This window comes from Salvelinus alpinus, chromosome 2 (assembly GCF_045679555.1).
Source record: "Salvelinus alpinus chromosome 2, SLU_Salpinus.1, whole genome shotgun sequence".
Taxonomy (NCBI): Eukaryota; Metazoa; Chordata; class Actinopteri; order Salmoniformes; family Salmonidae; genus Salvelinus; species Salvelinus alpinus.
Genome location: NC_092087.1, coordinates 66,939,156 through 66,966,257, shown reverse-complemented (window position 1 = coordinate 66,966,257; position 27,102 = coordinate 66,939,156). Strand labels below are relative to the sequence as shown.

The following is a 27,102-nucleotide window of genomic DNA, read 5'->3' as shown; positions in this document are numbered from 1 at the left end:
TTGAGGATCTGAGGACCCATGCCAAATCTTTTCAGTCTCCTGAGAGGGAATAGGCGTTGTCTGGCTCTCTTCACGACTGTCTTGGTGTGTTTGGACCATGTTAGTTTGTTGGTGATGTGGACACCAAGGAATTTGAAGCTCTCAACCTGCTCCTCTACAGCACCGTCGATGAGAATAGGTGTGTACTTGTTCCTCCTTTTTCTGTAGTCCACAATCATCTTCTTTGTCTTGATCATGTTGAGGGAGAGGTTGTTATCCTGTCACCACACTGCCAGGTCTTTCATCATTGTCAGTGATCAGGCCTACCACTGTTGTGTCATCAGCAAACTTAATGATGGTGTTGGAGTCGTGCTTGGCCATGCAGTCATGGGTGAACAGGGAGTACAGGAGGGGACTGAGCACGCACCCATGAGGGGCCCGTGTTGAGAATCAGTGTGGCAGATGTGTTGTTACCTACCCTTACCACCTGGGGGCAGACTGTCAGGAAGTCCAGGATCCAGTTGCAGAGGGAGGTGTTTAGTCCCAGGGTCCTTAGCTTAGTGATGAGCTTTGAGGGCACTATAGTGTTGAATGCTGAGTTGTAGTCAATGAATAGCATTCTCATGTAGGTGTTTCTTTTGTCCAGGTGGGAAAGGGCACTTTTTTATTTATTATTATGTGCAAGGCAAAATAGAATGCCATTTTATTTTTCTCTTGCAGAACAGTTCAAACAACTGCCAGTAGGGCATCCAGCAGCCTGTCCTGGTCCAGGTTCTCCACCCTGGGGTCTGCTCTGAGGAAGATCTCGTCTTCTTCCTCAGGTAGTTGAGGAACCTCTTCCAGGCAGAGAACTTTGGCTTTGCAGTAGAGAAAGACTCATTTTCCGTGTCATCGGCATCATCATGGTCCTCCACTTCAGCCACTTCAAGCAGAGTGTCCTCTGTGATGAGCTGGTTGGACAGGGGGAGGCTGACCTGGACTGGCTTCTGCTCTACAGGAACTCCTTCCTCCTTCAGAGTGAGGACCTCCTACTCACACCTCGGAAAATTGGCAAAGGACCAGGAAGAGTCTCCATTCTCTGAGGAGGGATCAGCATCTTCCTCCTTTCACCAAACAGCCTTGCAGCCAATCAGCCTTTCCCCAAGAGGGTCTGATGCAGAGATCTCGATATTGTCTCTTTGGCCAGCCTCTTCCAACTCAGTGCAAATCATCACTGACAATGTTTTAAAGCTTAGGGCCTAAGGAAAATCAGCTAGTACTGCAAAAATTGCACTGCCTCAAATTACAGTGTATTTTCATTAGGCTATTATAACAAGTCACATGAATGCGTTTCACATGTATACACACAGGATGTAAAACACGCAGTAACATGTTATTCATTTTTGCTGTACGTCCTTCACCTGTACCCCTTTGCTTTCCGTAGCTGATTTTTTATTCAATCGTCTCGGGTCGACAACTGTTTTTTTAGATGGCAAAACTTGGGATTTTCGGATATGTAAATATTATTTACAACGATTACTGGTGATACTAGACATTATCACAAGTTACTTCTGAAGATACAGTCGTACAGCTGTCAGCTTTGGTTGGAGACTTTCATTTATCATTACGACAAGCGAATAAGCTTTTCTCCGCTGTTTGTTGTTGCTAGTGCGCACTACCCAACGACGTTAGCTAGTAGCACATCATCATTAGCTAGCCTGCCAACTATCCATCTATATTTCAAAACTGTCCTTTGTTTTTGTTTTTCGTGGCGCGTTGCATTTGCATCAGTGATGATAAAAAACACGAGACAATCTGCCGGACTTCTGGTTTTGTTGTGGTTGTTATTTGGGGACTTTGTCTTTGTTCTGGGTTGGTTTCACAACAGAGTCAAAACGTACAACAACCAATACTCTTCCAAAGAAGATGCTCCTGACAGTCAAGACCAGAGCTGTTTTTGTCACGTAAGTACATTCAACTTGCAATATCAATGTCCGTTTAGGAAGGCTAAATGACTGCGTTGGAGGAACATTCTTCTAGCGTTTTCTACTGTCACGTTAATTTGACGTCATCATACCAATATAGCTTGCTGGCGCCCTAACATCCAACTTTATGGACAACCGGGCATAACATCTAACCCTAATCATATGGTTTATTTTGCCTTGCACATCGAAACACACTGACTTGTTAAAATGGCTGGATAAAGATACTCTTAGCCAGCTATTTCCTGAATTCAACAGTTGTTTGTAATTGCTGTATGGTGTAATTTGACACAACCAATATCTCGTGCTTGTGCGCATCTCCACTCAATAACGTTACCCCTGTCATTGTCGAACTTTCCCTTATCATGCGAATATCTGATTTTAATTCACCAAATCTGCCACTTCCAGTCCCACACGTGTTTGTATGCCTATGTCGTGCAATGTTATATTGCTATGTATGTTTTCTTGATGTTTGTCATTCATGCCAACTTTTGAAATTAGTTAGCTACTGAGATGAATGTATGTGATCGACGGCTGACTTGACCCACATACTGCAATCCATTTTTTTATACTATGGCACGTGCCTTTTATTATTTCTAACAAATTGCACTCACATGAGTAATATGAGAAGACCCGAGACGTGGTATCGTCTGATTGGCCATACTAAAGTTTCCTTCCAATGAGTTTGTGGGACATGTAGTCTTCTCTTCCGTGAGTAATACTTGTTTTAAATGTCCTTGAATCGAAGTGAAGACTACAAATGTCAGGTATAGAGGCGGGACTAAGTTTGACAGCTGCAGACAAACTTGTTTGGAGGCTAGGCCTGGGCAGGAGAATTATGCACGAGGAAAATAAGTGGTCTGAAATGACAGCTCATCCCCAGGTTAGGTCAGAGTCGTCCCATCAACTCTGGCAAACTCTCACCTGTCTGTTGAAGTAGGATACAGCAGTCCATAAGGCTGGTCTTAGTTTTGTAATTTAAAACTACTGTTAAAGATAGCAGCTCCTCAGAGAAATAGGCAAATTAAACTATAATTTTAATAAACAACAACCAGGGAAACCACTCAATGGTTTTGAATTCTCCGGCATGCTCAGAGGACTTTGTTACTTATGGATGGCTTCACTGCTTCCCATCACATTCTCTGGACAGCTACACTCAGAGGTCAGATATATGGTTATGTTTCTAGCTGTGGGCTATATGATGATGCTTGTGTCAATGTACAACTGTTAGTTACATTTCTGACATATTGTCACAATGACATAGAATAAACTGAAAGAGAAATGTCTTTCTGCTCTTTGTATAGTAGCCAGTTTGTGAAACTAGTTGTCAGTAACAGCTGGTCAGATAGGCTACTTGGTTTTCTCCTCATGACACACAGCCATTGATGTGAAAGTGACTGAATAGTCTACACAGTGCTAAGAGAACTTAATTTCATAGAATTCTTGCAACATACAGTCTTGTGCAACTTGTTCTTGAAAAATAGTGAATGTCTCTGCTTTGGTGACAGTGACCCACATACCTTTCATACGACTGTAGTTAGAATATACTCCTGAAATGAGTTTAACAAATATTTTCTGTAACACCATTTGCATTGATTGGGTCTAGACCTGAATACTTTATGATGAGCGAGAGAGAGTGGGAAGACTTAGGTGTCTTCTGGACCAGACCAACGCAGTTTGTCTATTTCATTATGCATGGGGGAGTTAAGCCGGTTGTCTGCAGGTATCAAATGTATGAAAAGGTGGAGGGAGAATGGTAAATGTTTTGGTAACCAAATTTTGGCCAACAACCTCAACCGGCAGCTGGGACAAACGTCATCATGCTGCTTAAGTGTTTTGTGGTGTTTGAGAGTATGTGGCAGTTTTAAAGTAGGCTAAATGTGTGTACGAGGAAGTTAAGATTTGCAGGCCATCTTTTGCCCTCGTTCTGTCCCTCTCTCTGCCCCCCCCTTTTTGTCTGAATCCCATATCACCCACTCGCCCCACGGCCCTCCATTTTCACCAAAGTGTCCCAAAGCTGAATGAGGGAATATTTTGGAGGGTTTAGGGCCTAATTAGACCCTTCGATAGCCACTTTGACAAGTCAACGCTGCTTCAGGGCGGAGTGTTATTTTATTTTGTGCAATTTCACCCCAACAAGGTGTAGCCTAAACAAATGGTTAACGGTCCGGTCTGCAAGTAGCCTAGTTTTAAAATAGCCCATGATATGCTTTATGAATGTAAAATGCGGCCCGCCAATGCACGATTGAACATAATAGCACGGTTATTATGGATAATTTATTTTGAGCGGTAATGGCTAGAAACAAGCTAGACTAGTTTTACTATTAAACTTAATGCTGCTATTGTTTTTTATTTCGTAAAGCAGCATGTGTTTCTTAACCAGGCAAAGGGTGTCTGGTGATGACTGGTTAGCTACAGGGAAACAAAAAGAGTCACCTGTGCGATGTGTATAATCGGCGGTGGCGCTTGAGCGGAGCCTGTTTGCCTAACCTGCCCACACTCATCGCTTTTTCACCTGCAGCTCACCAGCTGATGTAGGCTAGGGTGTGTGTGTGGCAGGTTCTTCTCACTGCTGAACAGAGCCGTGCTGAGCATCTATACTGTTAGTATTAATTGTGCTTATCACTGAAAAGCTCTCAATCTCTCCAAAAACACTTGTCCAGTCCACTTAGTAGTCTAATTTTATGTAGAGAGATAATTTAGTCTTGTCTCGTTTTAGTCAACTGAAATTAACAATATTTTTTGTTTAGTTATTGTTTTCCCTGGGTCTATTTAGTCAGTTATGGTGTAGTCAATTGCCACTGAAAAATTGTTGTTTGATTAATATTTTAGTCACTATTTTTGTGTTATATATTTTTTTAACACTGGTGTACAACCTTAATTCTTAAGGCGTTCTCCGTGTTGTTTCCCTCAGTTGACAGGCGTCTTGGATGACTGCTTCTGTGACATCGAGAGCATCGATGTCTTCAACAACTTCAAGATCTACCCCCGCATTCAGAAGCTGACCGAGAGAGACTACTTCAGGTACTACAGGGTAAGTACTAAATAGACTTGCAGAGGTGACTAAACACACCCCTCTGCATCTTGATCCTGGACTTCCTGACGGGCCGCCCCCAGGTGGTAAGGGTAGGTAACAACACATCTGGCATGTGCCCTCTTCACGACTGTCTTGGTGTGCTTGGACCATGTTCGTTTGTTTGTGATGTGGACACCAAGGAACTTGAAGTTCTCAACCTGCTCCACTACAGCCCCGTCGATGAGAATGGGGGTGTGCTCAGTCCTCCTTTTCCTGTAGTCCACAATCATCTCCTTTGTCTTGATCATGTTGAAGGAGGAGTTGTGGTCCTGGAACCACACGGCCAGGTCTCTGACATCCTCCCTATAGGCTGTCTCATCGTTGTCGGTGATCAGGCCTACCCCTTTTGTGTCATCAGGAAACTTAATGATGGTGTTAGTCTTGCAGAGGATGTCTCCGCTTGGGACTACTGTTCTTGTTGGAATTGTGCTACTCTTGTTTACATTATAATGTCCAGGGGTGTATTCACTCGGAACCAAATGGATGCAAACGGTCTGAAATAGGACGGGACTAACCTGAACTTGTCCCATAGGGTTGGTTGTTTAGCAACAAAACCAATGCGTGCCCAACTATGGAGCAAAACAGACGGGGTTAGCTTAGATTGTTGAAAAAAATATATAAATGAGCACTTATGGTCTCAAATAAATCGTTTGTTGGTTAGCTAGCTAGCTAATTTTAGCCATATTAGCATAGGCATGACATGAGCTAAAACGAGCCACCTACGATTCCCAACATGGCAGCTTCTTGTTATTGTTGCTAGCTATCTGACTGTTCAGAATCATAACCCCACACGGCCTTCTGCCTCATTGATGCTTATGCATCATTTTTGTGACGTTGTAAGCTAACCATTCTATAAGAAAGGCTTGTTTTTTGTTGCAAAACATTTTCCATTGCAAAACAGTGTGCTCTAATGAATACACCCTGACCAGGAAAAACTTGCTTGGGCCCTTGTTACAGCAAAAACGAATCGTGTGTTCTAATCATGGTATGTGATACTTGTCAGGTACAGGAAGTGTGAAAATTAGATGCTCCTCATACTGAAACCTAGGTATTAGAAAGAATGCATGAGGATGACATCACCGTGTGGATGTAACTGAATCCTAAAGGGAAATACAGTAGGTCCAGTCCAGTGCTGACAAACCTTGTCATCCCTCTTTCCCAATCATCCTCTTTTGCTTCTCTAGACAGTCTTACGAGTTGCACATATGTAGAACCTGATGCAAATATGATATCATTCTCTCTGATAACAGGGGACAGAGTGCTGTTACATTTGTATAACTGCTCGAACGCTTTCCCAACACCTGCATCCATAAGAAACATTGAGGCCCATTGAGTCACTTAATCTTTTCACAAAGGCAGTAAAAAAACAATCACTCAGTGTGAGTCCGGCTGTTGCGTTCATACACCATTCATACACACCAAGCCACCTCATTCTAAAGGCAGTGTGTATTGCCCTTTTCCCACTGTGAACATCCCATCAGGAACTCTGAAAAGGAAGAATGGACTCTTAGGAACATCATTAATATTTTCAGAATACTCATCTGGCCCCTAGTGTGATGATCCGATTAAGTTTCTGTCTACCGCTGGTTAGTAATCTGCTGCTCTACTAGTCACCATCCCATTGACTGAGCGACACTTTTGAACCCACAGACAGTGTCACCTTTTTATAATTATGAAGTATTCTCCTCACACCGTCGCCTTCGTATGAGGTCGACGTATCCAATGACGAGCACGACTGGAAAAAGGTCACCAGCAGCGACTATTCCCTGTGGCGTATACGACGGAGCTCGTCTCTGGAACGCGTCAACGGAAAGAGAATCTGAGTCATTTGTTAACATCGTTATTTGAGACACTTATGCTCATACATAGAAATCTGAATTGGGAAAACAGTGAATTTAGCCTAGCTGTTCTGTCTTGCCTGTCTCCAACACATCACATCTCTGTGTGACGCAGTCACTTTCATAGCATATACCATGCCATCCCAACTCTTCTCTTTTCTTCTCCACAGGTCAACCTGAATAGGCCCTGTCCCTTCTGGGCCGACGATGGCCACTGCTCCATCAAGGACTGCCAAGTGGAGCCCTGCCCAGAGGTCAGTTCAACCGACCCACAATTATCTACGTTGGTCCCCAAATCGACTTCTAGTATTAATTACCCACAGGCACCTCCCGTAGGTCTGAAATGGTTAAATAAGTATTGGCAATGTGGTGAAAATTCCACGTAGGCTACAACAAGGTGGAGATATTATTAGTAAATTGCTAATCACTCTAATTCTTTTAGTTCTAGGACTACAAGAAGAGACTGGGTCAAGGGCCCCTAACCCCTAGTGGGTTAATTTACAATTGTTAATATACTGTTTCCCGAGTCTTTGTATTCTAATCTGTGTTTTCTGTTAGTTATAGCTTAGCCTCTATGACCTGCGTTCTGCGTTGTTGACAGTGATTTTCACATGTCCCATTGGTTTTCTTTGTGTGTGTTTGTTTACAGAGCAAGATTCCAGTGGGAATTAAGTCTGGAAACTACAATAGGGTAAGGCGGTCACTCCCCAGACAGACAGGCAACTTTCACTTAGTCATTCAACTGTAATGAATACAAACACACTCTACAAACACGTTAAAATGAAAGGACAGAGAATGTACCATATGCACTCTTGATTTTCATGCAATATGGCAAAGAAACAGGAGTGTGCTTACTATGTTTTAAAAGAATTAGGGCGAAGGAGTAAGTTAAACAGATAATACTGTGTAAATTGATGGTTGGAAGGATTTATAATAGTTGGATATGTTCTAAAACATGTTCTATTTTATATCTGATTTAACTGAGGGTCTCTGGAGTGTTATGTACATGTAGGCTAGGCTACCTCTAGAGAGCAGACAGAAATAGGAAAGAGAAGCAAGCGTTTGTTTGCCTTGTCACAGTGTGGCCAGGTAAATAGTGTGTGTGCTTGCTCAAGCACTTTCTGAATAGGTTATGTCCAAAATGGCGCTCTATTCCTTATATAATACTCTACTTTTGACCAGAACCCTTTGGGCCTTTGGGAATAGGTTGTTATTTGGGATGCAGTCTCTGTCTGTCTTGGCTGCTGATTCCATACTTAGTGGCCACTGAAATCGCTCATTACTCTCTGTCCTCCTGGCTATCTCCTGTGGTAGGGGTAAGCGAGGGACATGTTTGTTGGCGAACACTTGGGTCGTGTTCAGTAGGCACGAAAAGGTGTGAAACCGGCAGGTACTATCTGATTTTGTCCAATTACAAATGCTTGTTTTTGTTCTCTTCTGCAAAGTGTTTTTTTTATGTGCCCTAATGAACACGACCCTGGCGTAGTGCCTTCTGTTTATCTTGTAATGACCCACCAGTGTTTGTTGGACATCTGGACTGATTGCCAGTCAAGGTCAAATCCTGCTGTATCTTTAGTTAGTGGGAAAAGTTGATGTTTGGACACGTCGGTTGAGCTTTTCAATGGGCTCCTAGTTTGGTGTATTTAGTCCCATGGCTTTTTCACACTTTCCACTCCAGGAGGGGCTATACCCATAATAGGGATAGTTACATGGCTATAGGCTACATTATGTACAGGGCAAGGTTTGTTTTTCACCTTTTAATGAAATCAACCCCATCTCATAGATTTTCGACCAACAGCGTTAAGCCAGACAGCTCTTCAAAACTGTACAGTAGTTCATTAGCCACATCTGGTTTGACCTCCCGAGGTCTCTGGTCCCTTATTGTGTGGTCTGTTGTATGAGGATTTTTGCCACATCACCCCCAGTGTTAGGGGTTAGCGCTAAGTGTGCTACTGGAGACGTGTGAGGCAAAAGGCTGATTTAATTCACAGTTAGAGGTGTGGTGGGGCTCTCCCACAGCTGAAGGCACAGAGGGAGAACTGTCTAGCATATTCTAGGCAGCGTTGGCTAGAGACGCTATGTGGCTGGCGACGTGGCCATGCCGCAGGAAAAGCACAGCAGGTGCTTGTGTGTGAGGTCGTGACGAAACATTAGCTGACTGTGCACATTAGAGTTGTTTATTTAGCGTTTAATGCTTCGTTGCTAGTGGCATTAGCTTAACCAATTTGTTTAGCCCCTCGGGCATTTAATTTCTTGACTGACTTTTTATTAAAAAAGTTTAGTCCTATTGCAGACAGTGTGTGAAGAACTCAAGTTGAAGTATGCAGAGTAGGGAGCCCTAAATGACGGATTTAGCCTAGCCTAATTGATAACAAAGATGGGTCGTTCCATTTGATTTCAATCACCTTTTGACTGCACCCCTTTTGATTTTAACGAAATGTTTAATACATATTTATGGTAGAAGTGGTCAGAAAGTAGCTTTTTGGGCTTGAATGCCAAAAACATTTAGGAGATAGAGGTGCTCAAAGATGACCCATTTTGCATACCCCTCCCTACCATGAGACATCCATGTCTTCATCACTGGAAAAGATAGGTTGAGTTTGATATAAGCTTTTAAATTATAGACAGGGTTGTCAAACTATTGTATAATTTTGTGACAATGACATACAACATTTAGGTAAAACAAAATTTATCTTAGACCCGATTTTATATCATCTGAGGTGTTTGTGTTGTGGCAGCATCTGCATGGTCTTGAATACAGGTTGTGTGTCGTGTTTTGGGTGATACATGATCTTAAATGGCAATACAATTGAAATGTCAACTTTCAAATAAATGGTAGCACAAGGATGGTTGGAGGTCCACACATCAGACTTAAATAAGAATATATTTTGTTTTAAATTATACTGCCAATCTTCCATAGGAAACCTATTGAAATAGAGATAATAGAGTAGACATTTCAATTGACATTTGATGGTGGGTGGACTAGTGGCCATCTTTGTGGTAGTAATTGGAAGTAAACATTTCAATTAACATATAAACGATGCACCAGTTAAATTGCAGGGATATGTCCTAGTGTTGAGCAGTATCCAGATTTCCATACCTTCACACCGTGCTTGTGCCATCCGGGATATACTGTATTACCGGTAGTGCCCCCAAGGGGCGCTTTTATAATTATAACGTAAAAAAAGCTCCTAAAATGTCACTTAACAAAATTGCTAACAAAATGCTAACAAGTACTAAGGAATACTCATAGCGGATGCTAGGTAAATGCTAATGAGCGCATGCAAACATTTACTATTAGGACAGACAACCCAGCTCAAAGTTATGCAAATATTGAAAAACACAGTTTGTAGCACGCACAAAACAAATATTAGGCAGCAGGGATCTTAATACAGGAGGGGATGTTCTCTGCTGCTCCAAGAAGCTTGATCTTGCAAGCTAACATTAGCAAGTTATCAAAATTAATAAGTTAGTAAAAACCCAGCTGGAGAGAATTTATTTATAGATAACTTAATAGTTATAGGATATATAGCTGGCAAACAGTAGTGAATTTCATACAAGTGTAACTTGATCACCTCACTTACGTTGTGCTGCAGGAGTGACTCACCCATGTTGCTCGTTGTGCTTCTTTGTAAACAAACACGAGTGGCTCAAACTGCTGTTTTTGGGGAACTAGTACTGGTAAGCTTCATAATGAGAAATTATTTAATGGCCGAAATGATGAACGCAATCTGGCTTATCTATTACCAAGTGGACAAGTTGACTGCAGGTATTTATATATATATAAAAAAACGTCACTTCGCCAGTATGCTAACAACATGCGAACAAATACTAAGGGATCCTCATAAAGGAGCACATTTTGTACAGTTTCTTACCTAAACTATACAAGTAACTCAAAAACGCTACTCACAGTTTGTTGCATGCAGGGTCACCACTTTAGTTTTAGAAGTGGGGGGGACATAACCTGGTGAAGTTGTTTGGGGCATCTAAAGCTAATTGCCTGCATTTTTACACAATTCAATATGCCATCTCTATTTAGAACAAAAAAGTAAGCAAAAATGCCCACAGTCATCAAGCTAGGTAGGAGATCATTATTAAATTGAAGTGATTAATAAGACGAGCTAGATCGAAGGTAATTCAATAATAAATATTGTGTTGCACCGAACAAACTCTTTAAAAAACACAGACTTTTGAATTGTCTTCATTAAGAAATCCTCTATATCAAATTTCAGCCAGAACGACCAACCAGGCCGAGCCACCTGCATGCCTGACCCCCACCAGTCTAGTCAATAACTCAACTCTCAACACAATTTCCTTCCCAGTTCACACCTTTTTAATTTTCTTAATTCCAAGGAAAAGTTTTGGAAACAAAAAAACAAAAAAACAAAAAACCACATACACCTTAAATATACATTAACACACAGAAACCGCAACTTTTCCATATAATTAATCTCATTAATCTCAATCTCTGACTAATAGTACTGTGAGCTCTTTTTACTTGCACACAATATAGCTATGTCGCCCTGTCTTGTCCCTAGGGGTCCAACACCCTGCAGTCCCCAAACACACCCCACTCAGCTTTAGGATCTTAGCGAAACAATAAATTATTAGTTTCGGTTGTGTTAGGCCAAGATCAGAGTGACAACCCACAGGACGGCACACCCCCAGGGCCAGGACTGAGCAGCCCAGCAGCTAGGGATGGCCTAAATGGGTATCTCCCTTGACATGGGCATGTTTTCAATACAGACTCCTTTAGTCGTACTGTCTTCCCTATAAGACAGGTATTCCCAAACTGGGGTACGCCAAATAAAAATGTGATTCACATTTCAAAACAGAAAAAAAAAAAAAAATGTTCACAGTCCATTTATATTTTCCAACGTTTGGTTGAGGTTTTTTTCTCGCCCGAGTAGCCTCGTTTCACTGCCAAAAATAAAATTAAACCATCTAAAAACCAAATGCAGAGTATTTAGCACAGTTAACTTAATAGTTATAAAATATCTAGTTGGCAAACATTTAGTTGGCGCATGCTGCATGACAGTGAGGGACTCACAAGGGTCTCTCGTTGTGTGCTTTAAACAAACACCACGTGACACGTGACTGGGGACTACTGTAAGCTACATAATAATGTGACAAATGAAATGATGAACGCAATGTTCTTTATCTCCTAACGCAGTGGTTCCCAAACTTTATATAGTCCCGTACCCCTTCAAACATGACCCTTCAAGCACCAGGGTCAGCGCACTCTCAAATGTTGTTTTTTGCCATCATTGTAAGCCTGCCACACACACACTATATGATACATTTATTAAACATAAGTGTGAGTTTTTGTCACAACCCGCCTCATGGGAAGTGACAAAGAGCTCTTATAGGACCAGGGAACAAATAATAATATAATAATAATCAATCATTTTGCGCTTTATTTAGCCATCTTACATATAAAACCTTATTTGTTCATAAAAAATTGTGAATAACTCACCACAGGTTAATGAGAAGGGTGTGCTTGAATTGAGTTGTATTGGAGAGAGTCTGTCTTAAATAATGTCCCACGCACAGTCTGTGCCTGTATTTAGTTTTCATGCTAGTGAGGGCCCGAGAATCCACTCATAGGTATGTGGTTGCAAAGGGCATCAGTGTCTTAACAGCGCGATTTGCCAAGGCAAGAAACTCTGAGCGCAGCCCTATCCAGAGATCTGGCAGCGGCCTCTGATTGAATTACATTTTTCACAGAACCTCTTGTTGGAATTTTGATGAGGCTTTCTTGTTCAGATATTGGTAAGTGGACTGGAGGCAGGGCATGAAAGGTATAACGAATCCAGTTGTTTGTGTCGTCCGTTTCGGTAAGGTACCTGCGTAATTGCGCACCCAGCTCACTCAGGTGCTTCGCTATATCACATTTGACATTGTCCGTAAGCTTGAGTTCATTTGCACACAAAAAAATCTAACAATGATGGAAAGACCTGTGTGTTGTCCTTGGTAATGCAGACAGAGAAGAGCTCCAACTTCTTAATCATAGCCTCAATTTTGTCCCGCCCATTGAATATAGTTGCGAAGAGTCCCTGTAATCCTAGATTCAGATCATTCAGGCGAGAAAAAACATCACCCAGATAGGCCAGTCGTGTGAGAAACTTGTCATCATGCAAGCTGTCAGACAAGTGAAAGTTATGGTCAGAATGGAAACTTCAAGCTCGTTTCTCAATTTAAAAAATGTGTCAATACTTTGCCACTTGATAACCAGTGTTGTAAAAGTGTTACATGGTTGCTGCCCATATCATTGCATACTGCAGAAAATACATGAGAGTTCAGGGGACTTGCTTTAACAAAGTTAACCATTTTCACTGTAGTGTCTAAAACGTCTTTCAAGCTGTCAGGCATTCCCTTGGCAACAAGAGCCTCTCGGGGGATTATGCAATGTACCCAAGTGGCGTCGGGAGCAACTGCTTGCACGCGCATTACCACTTCACTATGTCTCCCTGTCATGGCTTTTGCGCCATCAGTACAGATACCAACACATCTTGGCCACAAAAGTCCATTTGATGTCACAAAGCTGTCCAGTACTTTAAAAATATCCTCTCATGTTGTCCTGGTTTCCAATGGTTTGCAGAAGAGGATGTCTTCCTTAATTGACCCCCCCCCCCCCCCCCCCGTAAACGTAATGGACATATACCAGGAGCTGTGCCAGGCCCACCACGTCTGTTGACTCATCCAGCTGTAACGCATATAATTCACTGGCTTGTATGCGAAGCAGTAATTGTTTCAAAACATCTCCTGCCATGTCACTGATACGTCGTGAAACAGTGTTGTTTGATGAAGGCATTGTCTGTATAGTTTTTTGGGCCTTTTCCCCCCCAACATTGTCCCAGCCAAATCTGCAGCAGCAGGAAGAATTAAGTCCTCCACAATAGTATGGGGCTTGCCTGTCCTAGCCATTCGGTAGCTCACAATATAAGACGCTTCTAGCCCCTTCTTATTAATGGTATTTGTTGCTTTTATACATGTCTTACTATTTGAAAGTCGTCTTTATTCTCGTTCCAAAAACTCCTGTGGCCTTCTTTTCAAATTGTTATGTTTCGTTTCTAAATGTCTGCGCAAGAGTGAAGGTTTCCCGTGAGAGAGTAATGGTTAATGTGATTGGATGTACAATTTTTGACTACGCTACCTGTATTTGACATCTTGTTGTTATTTCGCTGAACACTAGATGGTTTGATTTTATTTTCGGCAGTGAAACGAGGCAACTCAGGCGAGGGGGAAAAACTTCACCCAAATGTATAGCCGCGTTGGAAAATATAAATGTACTGTTTGAAAATGTGAAGATTTTTATTTATTTAATGTGAATCACATTTTTATTTGGCGTACCCTCGACGGCATTGCGCGTACCCCAGTTTGGGAATACCTGTCCTAACGTAATGCACAAGTTGACTACAGGTATTTACTTAAAAAGTAGCCAATGTCTACGGAGAGTGGGGTGATATGGGAGAACTTAGGAAGGTTGAACACCAGACGGGCTGCAGTGTTCTGGATAAGTTGCAGGGGTTTGATGGCACAAGCTGGGATCCCAGCAAACAGACAATTGCAGTAGTCCATACGGGATAGGACGATGGCCTGGATTAGGACTTGCGCCGCTTCCTGTGTGAGGAAGTGTTGTACTCTACAGATGTTATAGAGCATGAACCTGCAGGAGAGAGTCACTATTTTGATGTTTGCCGAGAACGGCAGGGTGTTGTCCAGGGTAATGCCAAGGTTCTGTGCACTCTAGGAGGGGGACACCGTGGAGTTGTCGACCATGATTGAGTCGTCTTGGAGCGGGCAGGTCTTCCCCGAGAGTAAGAGCAGCTCTGTCTTGTCGAAGTTGAGCTTGAGGCGGTGGGCTAACATCCAAACTGAGATATCTGCCAGGCAGGCAGAGATGCGTGTCGCCACCTGGGTGTCAGAAGGGAGGAATGAGAAAAGTAGTTGAGTGTTATCTGCATAGCAATGATAGAAGAGACCATAAGAGGATATGATGGAGCCGAGTGACTTGGTGTATGGAGAGGAAAGAGGATGGGGCCTAGAACCGAGCCCTGGGTGACACCAGTAGTGAGAGCATGCGAAGTGGTTCAACATTGAGCACGTCTATCTGTTTTGGCATTCAGGTCCAAAAAGTAACCATGGGCAAATATGTATGGAAAGTTTTGTTCAAATCAGAAGGGGTGCCATCAAAAAGTGATTTAAATCCAATTGAACAACCCAGCTGGAGCATTTTTCTTAGGCTACAGAGTTTTTCTTTAAAGTTATTTTATTTCTTCTAGCTAATGCTAATGCTATTTTCTCTTTCTATCCTTGTGGCCAGTACTCCCAGGTGGCCAACTCCAACACAGACATAGTAGATTGTGAACAAGCCCAAGACCTGGGGGCCATTAACAACACCCTGAGGTAAGAGCACACGCATGCGACTTCCCTAAAAGGCCTCATACATACATGGGCATCTGTTTTTGATAAGAAATCACTAAACCAACACTGCAAAACATGGTGGTTATTTCAGATGAATGAAAGCATTGTCCGAGAGTGGTTTTCTGTATTACTTTTCCTCCTCCTATAGTAACTATAGTAAAGAGGCCTTTGAGGACTGGGCCCGGCATGATGACGCACAGGACCACTTCTGTGAGCTAGATGGTAAGGCCCACTTTTCTTCCACTTCAATTCTCCACCTAAGAGACTTATAGGCATCGTCTAAAAAGTCTATATTTTCCATTCATATGGGATCGAGGCTGGTGTATTTCTTCTAAGACTGGAAGGGGCAAGTGTGTGAGAACCACTTTTATCAATTGTTCTTGGGCGTGAGCTACGCTACAAATCTTGAAAATAGAACCAGAACTTAATTACACGCTCAGTAATCTATGATGGACAAATGCATGTGACTGTCTGAGAGTATATGTTTAGAGAGGTGGAGACTTCTCTAGTCTCGTTAGAGTATTTTCTAACACGTTCCCCCCCCCCCCCCCCCCCCAGAACATAATCAAGCATCTGATCAAATTACGAAAATATTTAGTTCTGGGTGTCTGAGACTATACACTCAGCAACGCCAGCCTCTCGTGAAGATGCGCGCCTTACATCCAGGTTTCATTCAAATTAGTAGGAGCGTCTCCGCAAATAGTGTGCATTTAGTGTAACAGTCACTTTTTGAGGTGTGAAAACATCTGACAAATTTTGTTATTGGGGTCAAATACCCCTTTAACATTGACAAGAGAGATTTTATAAGGTGTATCTCAATGGTGAAAGTGATTCATCTATCCATCCATCCCAATGTTCTCTCATTCTTTCTCACACCTTTCTTCTGTCAGATGAGACGTCACCAGATGCAGACTATGTGGACCTGCTCCTAAACCCAGAGCGCTACACTGGCTACAAGGGCCCCTCAGCCTGGAGAGTGTGGAACAGCATTTACGAGGAAAACTGCTTCAAGTAAGACACACACACACAAAAGAAACTTGTGCACATGCCTCTGAATGCAGTTTTACACACACATTAACTCAATCTCACACATGCCTCCTTGCGCACAGTCCACTCACATACACCACGAGGGACATGTTCCCTAATCTGTAGCCAGCTGAAATATTTCAGCTTCTTCCCTCGCTTCGATGGGCTGATGTACAGTCAGGTCCATGATTGTTGGCACACTTGACAAAGACGAGCAAAAAAAAATAGGAGAAAAACTACTGTAAAATAAATTATACAAATAGTGAGCTATATTGTATCTTCAAGGTAATTGGGAAATTATATTATTTTACACTAATACAATTGATGATTGGCACCCCAGTTTTTAATACTATAGCACCCTCCCCTTTTTCTAAAATTCTTTGAGATTAGAGAACACAGTAGCAGGGATCTTAGACCATTCCTCCATACAGAGTCTTGTGTGTGCAGAATCTTGTGTGTGCATCAAAGATCCACCACCATATTTTACTGCAGCTACAAGGCACGTGTCTGCATATGCTTCTGTTTTTCAACATCAAAACCACCACTGGTGTGCGTGGCCAAAGAGTTCTATTTTTCTGTCATCTGACCATAGCACAGGTTCCTATCAAACTCTAGGGGGAGCTATGGTCAGATGACATGAAAATATAGTTATTTTGCCACGCACACCAGTGCTGGGTTTGGCATCAAAAAAGGGAAGCATATGCAATAAAGTACCTCATACCTATGGTAAAATATGGTTGTGCATCTTTGATGTTATGGGGCTGTTTTGCTTCCACTGGTCCTGAGGCCCTTGTTAATAAGGTCAACGGCATCATGAACTTTACCAAGTACCAGGACATTTTAGCCAAAAAACTTGCTTCTGCCTTGGCTTCAAGTGGATTTTCCAGCAAGACAATTACCCGAAGCACTGATCAAAATCCACAAGGAAATGGTTAGCCACAGAATCAACATTTTGCAATGGTCATCTGTCTCCAGACTTGAACCCCATTTGAAAACCTGTCATTTGAATTGAAGAGGGCAAGTCCATAAGAGCAGGAGAATGATATGGAAAGATTCTGTATGGAGGAATGGTCTAAGATCCCTGCTACTGTGTTCTCTAATCTCAAAGGATTTTAGAAAAAGGGGAGGGTGCTATAGTATTAAACAGGGGTGCCAATCATCAATTGTATTAGTGTAAAATAATATAATTTCCCAATTACCTTGAAGATACAATATAGCTCAGTATTTGTCAAATTTATTTTATAGTATTTGTTTCTCAATTTGTTTTGCTCGTCTTTGTCAAGTGTGCCAACAATCATGGACCTGACTGTATGTCTTGTGATAAATCCAGTATAGGGTCTGATTGTGCATTGTTTGTGGTTTGCAGGCCCAGATCAGTGTACCGGCCCCTTAACCCATTGGTTCCGCCCAGAGGTAAGGAATGCTCTTCTAGCTTGCAGCCTGTATTCACCATCATGGATTGTCTTGTCTCCATTGTCCTTGTCAGGATGGCCTGTATTTTACACACTTAAACCGACAGCTATTTTTGTTTTACATTTGCCCTCTGTATTCACATGCTTTCACTTCGCTATTAGGTTATAATAATAGTTGTTATATTATTTCCAGAATCATTTCTAGAAATGTGTGTGTGCATATTCAGCTTCTGTGTAATAGATATTGTCCTCTCTATCAGCTTACCTGCTGGTAATAGATCGTTGATGGTAATAATTATAGCAGTGTTTTTGTTCATGTTTGCCTTGTAGTGTTACTTGAGTTATTCATAAGTAAAAACTGTAGAGTTTTCCCCTCCCAGAAGTTTGTGTGAATGCGTGTCCTCGTGCATGTGTAATATTAATAGCCCACAGTACGTGTATAACATGCCTTTGTCCTCATCTCTCTTTTGTATTTTTTTTCATTGCCATAGGAGGAGATGATGACGGTAAGTTGGAATCTATGCATGTTAATCTATGTATATTGAATTGTGCTATTTATAATATGCTTTAATGAATGCAAACTGACACAAGGCCTATTGTCGTCTTGTATCCGTGCAGGCGAAGGCTTCTACAACTGGCTGGAAGGTAAACTTTAATTTTTTATTTTTTTTATCTCATCAAATGTTTTTTAAATTCTCTTCGAATTAGCATTATTTTCACTTCAAATACACAATATATTTTGGAATGAAGCAGTGGTACATCTTGTATCAGCACTGTTACAACCTACAGTCATTTCCCTGTATAAGACACCACAGGACAGGTAGAAACTTCTAAATGAATTCCACTAGAAAGGGGTTATTTAGTCGTTTCAGAATCAATTGAATGTTACGTGTCATCGTCGAATGCCCCTTAACCACACCACTCAGAACAGCCACTCGCATCCAAACTAATTCAGCCGAGACACTCTCTCTCTTCAACTTTTTCTCTTGACAATGGGTTTTCAACATCTCTCAGGTTGCATCCCAAATGTCATACTTTCCCTATGTCATGATGCACTACATTTGGGGGCTCTGGTCAAAAGCAGTGCACAATATAGGGAAAAAAGTGGCCACTTTGTATGCCTTCATTAAGTTTTTTTTTTCTCAGGCAGACAGTAGGGGTGGAAACCTATTGGGGTGGGCTACACAGTTCCATTCCTTGGCTCTAGTATAGCGAAGACTATGAAATAAGCCTTTGTTGTGAATGTCCTGTGACGTGCAGACACCCTTACTGGACCAAGAGGAGGGGACTCTAGTCACTCAAATGTGATGAGTCGACAACACACGCATACACAGTGATGGCAGAATTTTTCTGAACTAGGAGTGTGTGTGTGTGTGTGTGTGTGTGTATGTCTCAAGCTTTCATTTTTTCTCCTCTCTTTCTCTCACCCTCTCCCCCTCTCTCTTCCCATCACCCCTCTACACACTCTGTCTCTTTCGCCCCTTCCTCCCTTCTAGGTCTGTGTTTGGAGAAGAGGGTGTTCTACCGGCTCATCTCTGGTCTCCACAGCAGCATAAACATCCACCTGTGTGCAGAGTACCTATTGGACGGTAGGAAAAACAGACCACTTCCTCTCCATAGATGTCAAAAACAGTCACCAGCGTTATATGGTCATATAATTATAATTCTTAGAATAGAAGAAGCACCTCGAGTCTATGGCAATTTTGATGATGAACCATGGCAATTTGGGTGGCGGATTCGATCTCTGGTTGTAGTAATGTGTGTGGTGTATTGGTGTTTTTGTGAAACCAATTGAGCATTTTCTGTATATTTACTCTACTTTTGTAAGTGGTGTTGTATTGGGATACTTTCATATGGGTCTGTTTTATCATTGTATAACTGATTCACTGTGTTTACTTTGTAACGTCAATGCATAAAGGTTTCTAAATCAGTGGTCCCAATTGTTCACCCTAACGTCATCATAACGTTGTGCCAACATCAATGTAACCCTCACTATTCACTCACTCCTGCTCTCGTCAGAGGGCTGGGACAAGTCCCTGTGGGGCCCCAATGTGCAGGAGTTCCGCCAGCGCTTCGACCCGGCCGAGACCAAGGGCGAGGGTACGCGGCGCCTCAAGAACCTCTACTTTCTCTACCTGATCGAGCTGCGCGCCCTCTCCAAGGTGGCGCCCTACTTTGATCGAGCCTTCGTCAACCTGTACACGGGTGACCGTCAAGAGGACCGAGCCACCAAAGAGTTACTGCTGCAGTTCTTCAACGAGACCAAGTTAGTTTTTTGTTATTTATTTTACATACACTACTGTTCAAACGTTTGGGGTCACTTTGAAATGTTCTTGTTTTTGAAAGAAAAGCATTTTTTTTTTAACATAACATCAAATTGATCAGAAATACAGTGTAGACATTGTTAATGTTATAAATTACTATTGTAGCTGGAAACGGCAGATTTTTTGTGGAATATCTACATAGGCGTACAGAGGCCCATTATCAGCAACCATCACCCCTGTGTTCCAATGGCACGTTGTGTTAGCTAATCCACGTTGATCATTTTAAAAGGCTAATTGATCATTAGAAAACCCTTTTGCAAATATGTTAGCACAGCTGAAAACTGTTGTACTGATTAAAGAAACAAAACTGTCTTTCTTTAGACTAGTTGAGTATCTGGAGCATCAGCATTTGTGGGTTCGATTATAGGCTCAAAATGGCCAGAAATAAAGAACTTTCTTCTGAAACTCGTCAGTCTATTCTGCCAAGAAACTGAAGCTCTCGTACAACGCTGTGTACTACTCCCTTCACAGAACAGCGCAAACTGTCTCTAACCAGAATAGAAAGAGTGGGAGGCCCCGGTGCACAACTGAGCAAGAGGACAAGTACATTAGAGTGTCTAGTTTGAGAAACAGCCGCCTCACAAGCCCTCAACTGGCAGCTTCATTAAATAGTACCCGCAAAACACCAGTCTCAATGTCAACAGTGAAGAGGCGACTCCAGGATGCTGGCCCTCTAGGCAGACTTGCAAAGAAAAAGCAATATCTCAGACTGGCCAATAAAAATCTAATTTTAAGATGGGCAAAAGAACAGACACTGGACGGAGGAACTCTGCCTAGAAGGCCAGCATCCATTTTATGTTATTTTAATGGACAAAAATGTGCTTTTCTTTAAAAAACAAGGACATTTCTAAGTGACCCCAAACTTTTGAACAGTAGTATATATTTTTTAAATATTTATAGAAGAGATGTTGAGAGAGGAGGGTGACAGTGAAGAAAGATCGAGAGAAGGTGGATAGATTTGCCGTAGGCTGGATTCAAACCTATGCCGACACTGTAGACATGCGCCAGAGGCTGCAGCATTACAGCTAGACCAACCAGGCCACAAGACCAATTGAGTCTTAAGGATCTTTCGCCCTACTGAACTCTAGGGCTTCAATGAGACCATGAGTTTCAGTTCAAGTGGTCGGTTTTGACTGAATTCGAGCGGATATTGTCTTGGCTTTGAAATAACCGTCTATTCTCGTCTCCCAGAGCTTTCTCAATGCACTTTGACGAGAAGTCCATGTTTGCTGGGCAGAAGATCGAAGCAAAAATGTTGAAGGTGAGTCCATGCATCTCACTTTCATTTCACTATTAGTACCACATAGCAATGCTAACTAACATGCTTATATTTGCCATAAGCAAATCGTAGAATAGGTTTGACCCGTATCTCAATGGTTTGGTCCCTACCATAGCTTTGTACAGTGGGACTTAATTTGGACTGTGGAGAGCAGATGTGTCTATGCAGATTTTTGTGCTAGCTCACTGCACGAGTGGCTAACTAAAGGAGCTAGTATTCGGTCAACAGACAGTGTTTTTTATGCACTATGTCCATTGATCTTGACTTGACACTTCCATGTTATGGCCTAGTAGACCTACATACTGTACATTTAGGCTGACATGAAGTCATAATAGCTAAGCTAATGACAACTGACTTTGTGTGTGTGTGTTTAATTCCTCAGCCTCACTGATTATGACTAAATCTGTTCAAATTATACTGAATGAATGCAGGTGTTTGCAGGCTATTTATCCACATTGAGCCTAGCTCATACCCCCACAGGAAGCAAAGGCTGAAACGTTCCCGTCTCTCTCCCCGTTTTTACCAGGAGGAATTCCGGCTACATTTTAAAAACATCTCCCGGATCATGGACTGTGTGGGCTGCAGTAAATGTCGACTGTGGGGGAAGCTACAGGTACGCCATTTTGTGCCTCTTGTCCTGTGTCACCGTGGTTATTTTTAGCGGTAGTTACCCATTATCTATTGTGCTGTGCTGTAGTTAGCTGTTATGCAATGAGTGCTATTTGTGGATGTGATCAGACGATTTTTCATTTATTTCTCTTCATATCAGGGTTATTTAGTTACGTTGCAAATTACAGTGCAACTTGCTTCAGTTTAATACATACTGTAGAAAATATATATTAAATTCTTGATGTATGAAGACTTAATTAAAAGGCTACTTTTCTGATTTCAAACTGATCCGGGCACATAACACGGGCACCATTTATAAGCAGTAATAATACCCTTAGAACAATAACCAAAACCAATCAATTTTGAGTAAAGTCAAGAGGAAGAAGCAATATGGAATTGTACCCTATATCGTGGGACAGTGTTAGATCTGATGATGTACAGGAAAATATTACATACCAGTATCCACATCCAATGTTTCTGAGCATTTACTGGATATCAAATATGTTCATAAGGTAAAAAGAGACTCTGAACATTGAAATCTACGCTCCCATGTGGTTCATGGGCGACAATGTTTCAACCCTTTTGTCAGTGTCTCAATCCTGGTCCTGGGGACCCAGGGCATATTTGAGTTTTTGCCTTAATAAGAAGACGCATGATTCCACTAATCATAGACTTGATGATTAGTTGAATCAAAAGTGTGCAGGACCAGGTATGAGAAACGTTAAAACAATTAGACGCTCATGAAACCTTATCACCAATAAACCACGTGGGATCATGGATTGGCGTGTGTGCGATCTCAGGCTTTCTCACATGATAAACCCATTGCTTCCCAACACCCCATTGCAGACCCAAGGGCTGGGCACAGCGTTGAAGATCCTCTTCTCTGAGAAGGAGATCAAGAATCTACCGGAACACAGCCCCTCTAAGGGCTTCCAGCTGACACGGCAGGAGATAGTGGCCTTGCTCAACGGTTTTGGGAGGTTGATACCACTTTTATACACGTTGTGTCTTTATGGCTGGTGCTACTGCCTTGGAAACTGGGTGGTGTTCATTAGGGCACACAATGGAAAACGTTTTAAAACAGAAAACAAAAATGATAATTTCATGCTGGAAAAATCCAGATAGTCCTTCGGTTTCAGTCTGTTTTGCTCCTTTTGGTGCGTAATGAACACAGTTGGCCTCATGATGGGGGATTCATATTATTTCCCACTAACCCTACCACCCCTCCCCAAATTGGATTAAACTAAAACAACACTCAGGCTTCTACTTCCAGCGTATATACACTATATACATTTTACAGACACAATCAATTTTACAATAGTTATATTTTGTTTGTTTTTAGTCCTGTCCTTCCTCAACCTCTCCCATCTATTTTTGATTTAGATTTTTTCTATTTGCCATATATTTTTTACTGTGCTGTTTCACAAAAGTTCTGAACCTATATACATTTTACAGACACAGAATATTTTGCATTTGTTATCTTGTTGTTATTAGTCCCACCCTTCTGCTCCATTCAACTCCTCCCATCTATCTCTTAACACCATCCATATTGGATATGTATTTGCCATATATTTTTCAACTGTGCTGTGATGCTTCACAAAAGTTCTGAACCTTTCTATTCTCATAGTTTCTACAGATTGTAAATTAAAGATACATTTTTTTGCTAAAAGTATAATATAATACTATTTGCAAAAAAAATTGTTTTATTATTATTGATTATGACTTTTCAAATCACTATCTGCAGCGTTAGCTCCAGGTAAATGTTGCAATTCTTCAACCATTACTGGACCTGTGACCAAAAACAAGCTACATATGGACAGTCCCCCATATATATTACATTCTATTGGTTGCAAGAATTGAAAAATCAGAAGTTTTGAATCCGGCATCGTTTTGCGTATCAGTTCATAAACCATGTGCTATGGAATTGGTACATTCAAGTAGTGTTAGCATCTCTCTCTTTTTCTCACACTCTTTCTCGCGCTTTCTCTGTCTTGCCATTTCAAATGACTATTAGCATAACATACATTTAGTAAATATTGCCAAATACTGCATACATTGTCATAAATAGTTTCTCAATCTATTTCTCTCCCCATCTCCTCCCCCTTCTGTTTCTCCCCTTAGGCTCTCCACAAGCATCCACCAGCTCCATAGTTTCCGTGCCTTGCTGAAGGAGAAGAGGTAACACCCTCCAACAGCACTACCACCTCCTAGCCACCAGGTGGAGCCAGCCCAGAGGGAACTGCAATAGTCTTATTCCTCCCCAGAATAAGACCAAGTTCAGGGACTTCAGGACAGACACTGAACCCCCATCCCCTCCTCCCTCCTTCCTTCTTCCTCTATGTATAACTCTCCTTCTCTCCCTTTCTTTCTAAATCTTGGTCTCGTCTTTCCATAGAGCATAGCGCTCAATGTGAGAAATCTGTACCTCATTTAATTTAGTTGTTTTTAAATGTTTGTTTTTACTTTTGTGGGTGAAAGTGTTCACCATTTCAGGCATACTAGTTGTGAACTAGACCCATCAGTGAGTGAGTGTGTGTGTGTGTGTGTTATTGGTGTGTGTTTTTTTTGTTATTGTTGTGTGTTTGTGAGAGAGTACTTGTTTGTCGTTGATCGCCAGTTGCAGCTAAATGATAACGAGAACTAGGATTCATTCCATACTTTTACGACCACAAACTTGATAAGCATACTGCGTTTTGATATCCTAGAGGTGTAAGCTTTTTTCTGTGTGAGTGCATGTATTGAACGAACGTCTATGTGAGCGGCTGTCTGCTTTTTGCTTTTGTCTGTGCATTTAACTGTTTAGCGGTGTTTTTAAACATCATCTCCACGTGGCAATCCAGTCTTTCTGCGCATCACAAATGTATTATATAAAGCCTAATTTAAATGTGAAAAAGGAACAATTTGCCAATTGTGCATCTGTTGACAACGATACGCTTGCGTTACTTCTCTCAAGCCTATTCTATTTGGTGGCAGAACGGTTCATGGTGTTTTATTCTTATCCTATTATTTTATAGTTTTTTATGAGAGACGAGACTTGCCAGGGTGACGGCAATCCCAAATGTGTAAGAGGTGTTTTCATGGCAATGAAAAAGCGAAACCAGTATTTGTTTCATAGTTCACTGAAATAAGCCGTCATCCTGTGAAACTGCCATGAGGGAGAAGAGTACTGTTAAAGTATAATGGAGAATGCAGCCAATGGTGTGAAAAGAAGCAACTCGAAACAAGCAGTGGGATTTGTTCCCCCGTGATGGTCAAGTTCACTGGGGTGTCTTGGTGAGCTTGCCATGTAAATCAATTCAAAATGGATACGTGTAATGGCATTTAACGTCACACAACCTTTTTATACTGTCATACCCTTTAGGGCTTGGACGATACCAGTATTGCGATACTCGTTAGTATCGTGGCAAGGAAACAAAACACAAAGCGGATTTAACTTCTTTAGGAAAACAGCCCTAACGTTCCACACACTATACATGTTTTATTTCTGTCTGAAGTAGCTATTTCACCATGTGGACCAAAGATTTTACATTGCCTTTTTTTCTATCATGTCAAAGCACATTTGAGTTTTTCCGCCAGATACATTTTTAGTTTGTGCATCCTCACCCCCTTGAGTAACATTGGTTAGAAAATGTCGCAAGCGAAGATTGACTTGTGTGCAAAGATCAAACAATCGGTAGCCATACAATACCTGTGTAATACTTTGTAACACATGTTTTGTAAAAGAAAGATCTCTATCCAATCAAACAAAGGTAGACATGGGGTCCAGTAAGTAGGAATTGAGTCAGTGGAAGCTGCCGGATGCTTATGCTAACATAAATAGGAACGCTAATGTCGCCTTGAAAGTGAACGCTATGGAGATTGAACAAGCTGTTCCTTCTTTGCTTAAAATGAAGGAAATAGATAAAATATTATCTTAGAGGAAAAGCGTGCGTGCATGTGTGTGTGTCTGACTGAGCCTCGCATGCTTTCAAAAACACCAGAACGTCCTGTGCAATCCACTTGTCTGCCTTAAATTCCAAAAAAGTGTTTAAAAAAAATCATCATAAAAAAAGCTTGAGCCTGCTTTCTTGGATGAAATCCACCATTTTGTCTCCAATGATCTCAACGCTCTTCTGCTAGCTCTGCCTTTGTAACATATTCAGATTACCCAGAAAGTTGTACTATTTGTAAAAGGAAAATTACTGAACTTTTTTCAAATCTCTATATATATATAGTTGCACCTGTATTGATGTGTATTCTTATTTGATTATATTTATTTGAATAAATATTTCTGGTTGTCATTCAAAACTTTGTGCATCTTTTCAGATTTGTACCATGATCTATTATGTGCAAGCACTTTCGGAACAATACTATTTGACCTCACTGTAACAAAGGTATACTTTACACCCCTCAAAGCAAGTTCCACTGTGTTGTTTTGTCATTGTTCCCCTTTTAATCAGGGACTGATTTAGACCTTGGACACTAGGTGGGTGCAATTAATTATCAGGTAGAACAAAAACCAGCAGGCTCCGGACCTCGTACCCCTGCTCTATACGTTTAATTTAATATTTTTAAGTAATTTTTAGCAACAATCCCTGAAAAGGGTTCTGTTGTGTTATTTGTACTTGTTCTGACCTCATCATAAACGAAATTGTAGACAATGTTGGGGTCAATTCTGTTTCAGCTAGTGACTAAATCAAGAACAGGAAGTAAGCTGTCACCACAAATGACCTTTTATTTATGTTTGTGTCAATACCGACCACGATACAGACAGAAAAGAGGACACAAAATAGAGCATCTGATCAGTGAAACTTTCTTCATTACAAATTACAATAAAAAAAAAACTTCCTGTTTAGAAATATAGAATACAATTTTTTTCACCATTACATCACCAATAAATTAACGTACAGTGGGGAGAACAAGTATTTGATACACTGCCGATTTTGCAGGTTTTCCTACTTACAAAGCATGTAGAGGTCTGTAATTTTTTATCATAGGTACACTTCAACTGTGAGAGATGGAATCTAAAACAAAAATCCAGAAAATCACATTGTATGATTTTTAAGTAATTAATTTGCATTTTATTGCATGACATAAGTATTTGATACATCAGAAAAGCAGAACTTAATATTTGGTACAGAAACCTTTGTTTGCAATTACAGAGATCATACGTTTCCTGTAGTTCTTGACCA

General features: G+C 41.3%; 1 protein-coding gene across 2 annotated transcripts; it reads left to right on the top strand.

The window, feature by feature from the left end:
• Positions 1 to 1,408: 1,408 nt before the first annotated feature.
• On the top strand, positions 1,409 to 26,218 carry LOC139544139 (ERO1-like protein beta). 2 transcript variants are annotated; one of them, XM_071350929.1, is made up of 16 exons: positions 1,409 to 1,922; positions 4,855 to 4,974; positions 7,025 to 7,108; positions 7,504 to 7,545; positions 15,181 to 15,263; positions 15,430 to 15,503; positions 16,172 to 16,292; positions 17,674 to 17,720; positions 18,211 to 18,225; positions 18,338 to 18,364; positions 19,216 to 19,308; positions 19,739 to 19,985; positions 21,235 to 21,304; positions 21,849 to 21,935; positions 22,778 to 22,911; positions 24,053 to 26,218. In XM_071350929.1, exons 1-16 carry the CDS (start codon positions 1,752 to 1,754, stop codon positions 24,111 to 24,113), a joined length of 1,476 nt encoding a protein of 491 aa, XP_071207030.1. In that variant the 5' UTR covers positions 1,409 to 1,751; the 3' UTR covers positions 24,114 to 26,218. The 2 variants fall into 2 exon arrangements, with proteins under 2 accessions (XP_071207030.1, XP_071207040.1); XM_071350939.1 differs by lacking the exon at positions 1,409 to 1,922 and adding an exon at positions 2,890 to 3,102.
• The last annotated feature ends 884 nt before the right edge of the window (positions 26,219 to 27,102 follow it).

Bases quoted from the DNA above. Each gene is read 5' to 3' on its own strand.
- LOC139544139 (XM_071350929.1), top strand. From the start codon at position 1,752: ATGATAAAAAACACGAGACAATCTGCCGGACTTCTGGTTTTGTTGTGG. The intron at 1,923-4,854 runs GTAAGTACATTC...TGTTTCCCTCAG, and splicing joins ACCAGAGCTGTTTTTGTCAC to TTGACAGGCGTCTTGGATGA. The intron at 21,936-22,777 runs GTACGCCATTTT...ACCCCATTGCAG, and splicing joins GACTGTGGGGGAAGCTACAG to ACCCAAGGGCTGGGCACAGC.